The 4,147-nt window shown below is 41.1% G+C and overlaps 1 protein-coding gene across 1 annotated transcript in view; it reads right to left on the reverse strand.

The window, feature by feature from the left end:
- Positions 1-4,147, reverse strand: part of Dock8 (dedicator of cytokinesis 8) — a gene marked incomplete at its 5' end in the record, with an annotated part of 99,460 nt that overhangs the window by 92,875 nt on the left and 2,438 nt on the right. Inside the window, one exon of the mRNA XM_029554094.1 lies at positions 2,038-2,133. Coding sequence (XP_029409954.1) covers positions 2,038-2,133 — 96 coding nt within the window. The remainder of the gene's footprint in view (positions 1-2,037; positions 2,134-4,147) is intronic.

Here is a 4,147-nt window from a genome sequence, read left to right on the forward strand (position 1 = left end):
TCTATACTTAAAAAAAAAGTTTGTTTATTTATTTATTTATTTATTTATTTATTTATTTATTTATTTTTGGTTCTTTTGAGACAGGGTCTCCCTGTAGCCCCGGCTGTCCTGGAACTTGTTATATAGACCAGGCTGGCCTTGAACTTACAGAGATCCACCTGCCTCTGCCTCCCAAGTGCTGGGATTGCATGCGCCACCATGCCCGGCGATTTATTTATTTTTATATTAAACTTCTGCCTCTCAAGGCTCAGAAGAGGGGGAGGAAAGATTGTAAGCACCAGAGATGGTAGTTGACCACAAGGAAACAGAGTTTTCCAGACAGCTGGTCAGTTCCTCATATGAACCCACAGCAATGGTGACAGCATGCACGAGTCCCATGTAAGCTCAAAGCAGACAAAATCCCAACATAGACATGGGGAAGGGGGTAAGAAACTTCAACCCCACCTAAGGAAATTGTGGCAAGAGATGACTCCTGGAAGGGGCAGAGACAATCTCTTTCAAAGTAGATTAATCTCTTGGTAGATTAACTAGGCTCCAGTGGATGGACCCATACTGAAGGACATTTGGGGACACAAATTAGACTCTACAGGCTTTATTATAGATACAATAGTGTACATTAAATTGCATGGGGAGCAATAAGGGGAAATGCAGATGGGGAGGGTATCTAAATACCATCAAATTACATTGCTTTTTAAAAAAAATTTATTTATTTTTATTTCATGTGTATGTGTATATTGACTTTTATTATTGATACAATAGAGTACATTAAATTGCAGGGGGAGCAATAAGGGGAAATGCAGATGGGGAGGGTATCTAAATACCATCAAATTACATTGCTTTTTAAAAAAAATTTATTTATTTTTATTTCATGTGTATGTGTATATTGCCTGCATGTAGGTAAGTACACCTGTGTCGTGCAATGCTCATGGAGGACAGAAGAGGCTGTCAGATAATCTGGGACTGGAGTTATAGACAGTTGTTAGCTGCCATGTGGGTCCTGGGATTTGAGCCTGGGTCTTCTGCAAGAACAACCAGTGTTCTCAACTGATGAGCCATCTATCTGGCCCCCCATCAAATTATATTGTATAAATGTCACAAAAATTGGGGGATGGAGAGATGGTTCAGTATTAAGAGCACTGGCTGCTCTTGCAGAGGACCTGTGTTCGATTCCCAGCATCCATATGGTGGCTAACAACCATCTATAACTCCAGTTCCAGGGGAGTCCAATACCCTCTTCTGATCTCCACAGGCATTGCATGACACAGGTACACTTACATACATTCATGCAATATACTTATACACATAAAATAAACAATAAATAAATTTTTTTTAAATCACAAAAATTTTTAAAAATTTGTTTTATTTTTATTTAATGTGTAGGAGGGTCTTGTCTGTATGTGTGAAAGTGTACCCATGTCATACAGTGTTCATGAAGGCCATAAGAGGGTGTCAGATTCCCTAAAACTGGAGTTAGGGACAATTGTTAGCTACCATGTGAGCGCTAGGAACCAAACCCAGGTCCTCTGCAAGAGCAGCCAGTGCGTTTGGCTGCTGAGCCATCTCTCCAGCTTTGATAATTTTTAACCAAAAATAAAGTATCACTCACTTTGTAAGCAAAGTTGGTATACCAGGAACTGTGCTGCCAAAAAAAGGATTTAAGCAGATGTATAACCCAAACATTGGCAGGCAAAGGGGGAAAAGGAATGGATTTGTTTTTAAACTGGTAAAATGGCAGAAGACAAAGAGGAACAAAATAACAGGAGAAAAAGTTTCAGAGCTCCGCCCCAGGTTCTCAACCAATGCAGCAGGCATTAAGTCACTTGACTTAGGTGGTCAGTGTTTTCCTAAGTTCTTTCCTTTTAAAAGACAAATGAAGCCTGAATAGGCTTGTAAGTCCCCACAAAGAATCAAAAGGTCAGGTTTTAGTTATTCACAAAGACTTGATCTTTTATTGGCCTGTCCTTGGACGATTTCTTGCCTGTACCTCCATTCCTAGCCTGCTGGGTCTGATTCAGAGTTGGTCTTGGGGTTCCTTACCTGGGTGTGAACGGAAGAAACAGCTTGCACTTCAATATTAAATACTCCCTTATGGCCCTCGGCCCACTTAATGGGAGGATTCTGTAGAGGGACTTTCTGTGTTAAAGAGAAAGAAAAAACGTTAGCAGTCAAATCCCCCCTTTCTGATTGTCAACAAACCATGCAAAGCAATATGTCTGTGAATGTCAAGGTTCTACAAACAGAGAACTATCATAATTGGACTTGAAGTCAGTGGCCTTGGGTTCAAGTGCAGTTCTGTACCAAACATTATTTTCACACTGACAAGTCAGTGATCCTCCCTGGGCCTCAGTGTTCTTATGCTAGGAGAGGTAATCTATCTCTAAATCTTCATTCAGCATCAATGATCTTTGATGCTAAGAATGAAACAAAGTGAGCTTTCCACTAATCAGGAATGTCAAGACAAAGACTTAAAATTCTAATGCATTTGAATTTTTCTAATCACTTCCTTTTTAACAGTGTTTCCAAGCAGCAGTCCTGCTTGGCTTCTGTACCATTTACCATCAATATCTACTGCCATAGGTCATAGAAACAGCTTATTGTCTTAAGTTCCCATTGGTGTAATGTTCCTTTAGAGAGACTGGAGACTGGACAGCAAGGAGGACCCTGCCTGTGTTTTGTGACTGTTTCATTTTAATGGAAGGAAGCATGCTGTGCTTCCGAGGATAGGACAGGGGTGATGGCAGGGAGAGGGGACCCACGGAACTATCTGAAAACTATAAACTGTGGCCCATGGCTGGATCCAGCCCACAGAGAAGGACTACCTGGCCCAGAGGGTATTGACAAATTTTTGAATTACTTATTAACATTAAAAGTCAGAAAATTAAATATAAAAGTCTGCTTTCTAACTTGAGAGTTGGAAGATCTGAAAACAAAAGGCATGGCACAGATTTATGGAGTAGAGGCAGTGGGAACCTTTGGAGGGCACTCACAATTTCCAGAGCAAAAATATCTCATTAGAACCAGCCTCACTTATGTGACTTATGTGGGAACTGGAGCTGTCATCTGTGATCTAAGGTAGTACTGGCCAATAGAAACCTAACAAGAACCATTTTTTTAACATTTTATTGAATGACTGTATGTGTATGTGTGCACGTGTGTGTAGGAGGTCAGAGGATAACTTGCAGGAGTTGGTTCTTTCCTTCCACCTTGTGAGTTCTGGGGATCAAACTCAGGTCATCAGGCTTGGTGGCAAGTCTCAAAACTTTTAAAGTGCTCAGCAGCCACATGAAAGAGGAACATGTGAAAATAATTAACTCACTAGGTAGCCCAGGCTAGCCTCAAACTTGCAATCTTCTGCATCCCCCTCCTTTTTGCTGGGGTTATAGGCTTATGCCACCATTCCTGGTTTGGTCTCACTATGTAGCCCCAGCTGGGCTGGAACTGGATATGTGGAGCACGCTGGCCTTGATCTCACAGAGCTCTGCTTCCCGAGTCCTGGGATTAAAGATGTGTGCTACCATACCCAGCTTATATGTAGTTTCTCAATACCAAATCTTTGAAATCTAGTGCATAGTTTATGCTGATAGCATTGGGTTAGGACCAGTCCCATCACAAGACCTCATAAGCCACTTGTAGCTACTGTATTGGACAGAGCAGGTATGAAGGATACTGATAGGGTTGAAGGTGGCTCTGTGAAGATAGCTTAGACCAAGCAGGCAAAAGAAACTTCAGTATTATTTCCTGCTTGATAGGCGTGATCTTATTTAATGTCCACAGCAGCCTTATAGGCAGATATGGATTTCATTTCATCTTTGAGAGTCAGAGGAGGTAAACAATTCACACACACTCACATAGCCAGAGAATGGCAGATCCAGACTTTGGATCTGGTTTGTCTGTCTCAAAAACTCAGGTTTACATGACTATGGGTGGTGCAGGTCTACAGGGAGGCCCAGGTAGGAGGATCAGGAATTCAAGGCCATTCTTGGCTATTTAATACATTTGAGGCCAGCCTGGGCTATATGAACTCTGTGTTTGAAAATATTAGAAATAAAAGCAAATAAAACAAAAAAGCAAATAACAAGCAAAAAAAACAACAACGAAACCTCAGTTTTTATTCTATGCTTTAGGAAAAAAGGGGGAGTTCTATGAA

This window comes from Nannospalax galili, unplaced genomic scaffold (assembly GCF_000622305.1).
Source record: "Nannospalax galili isolate Female #2095 unplaced genomic scaffold, S.galili_v1.0 scaffold2610, whole genome shotgun sequence".
In the NCBI taxonomy this organism is placed as follows: Eukaryota; Metazoa; Chordata; class Mammalia; order Rodentia; family Spalacidae; genus Nannospalax; species Nannospalax galili.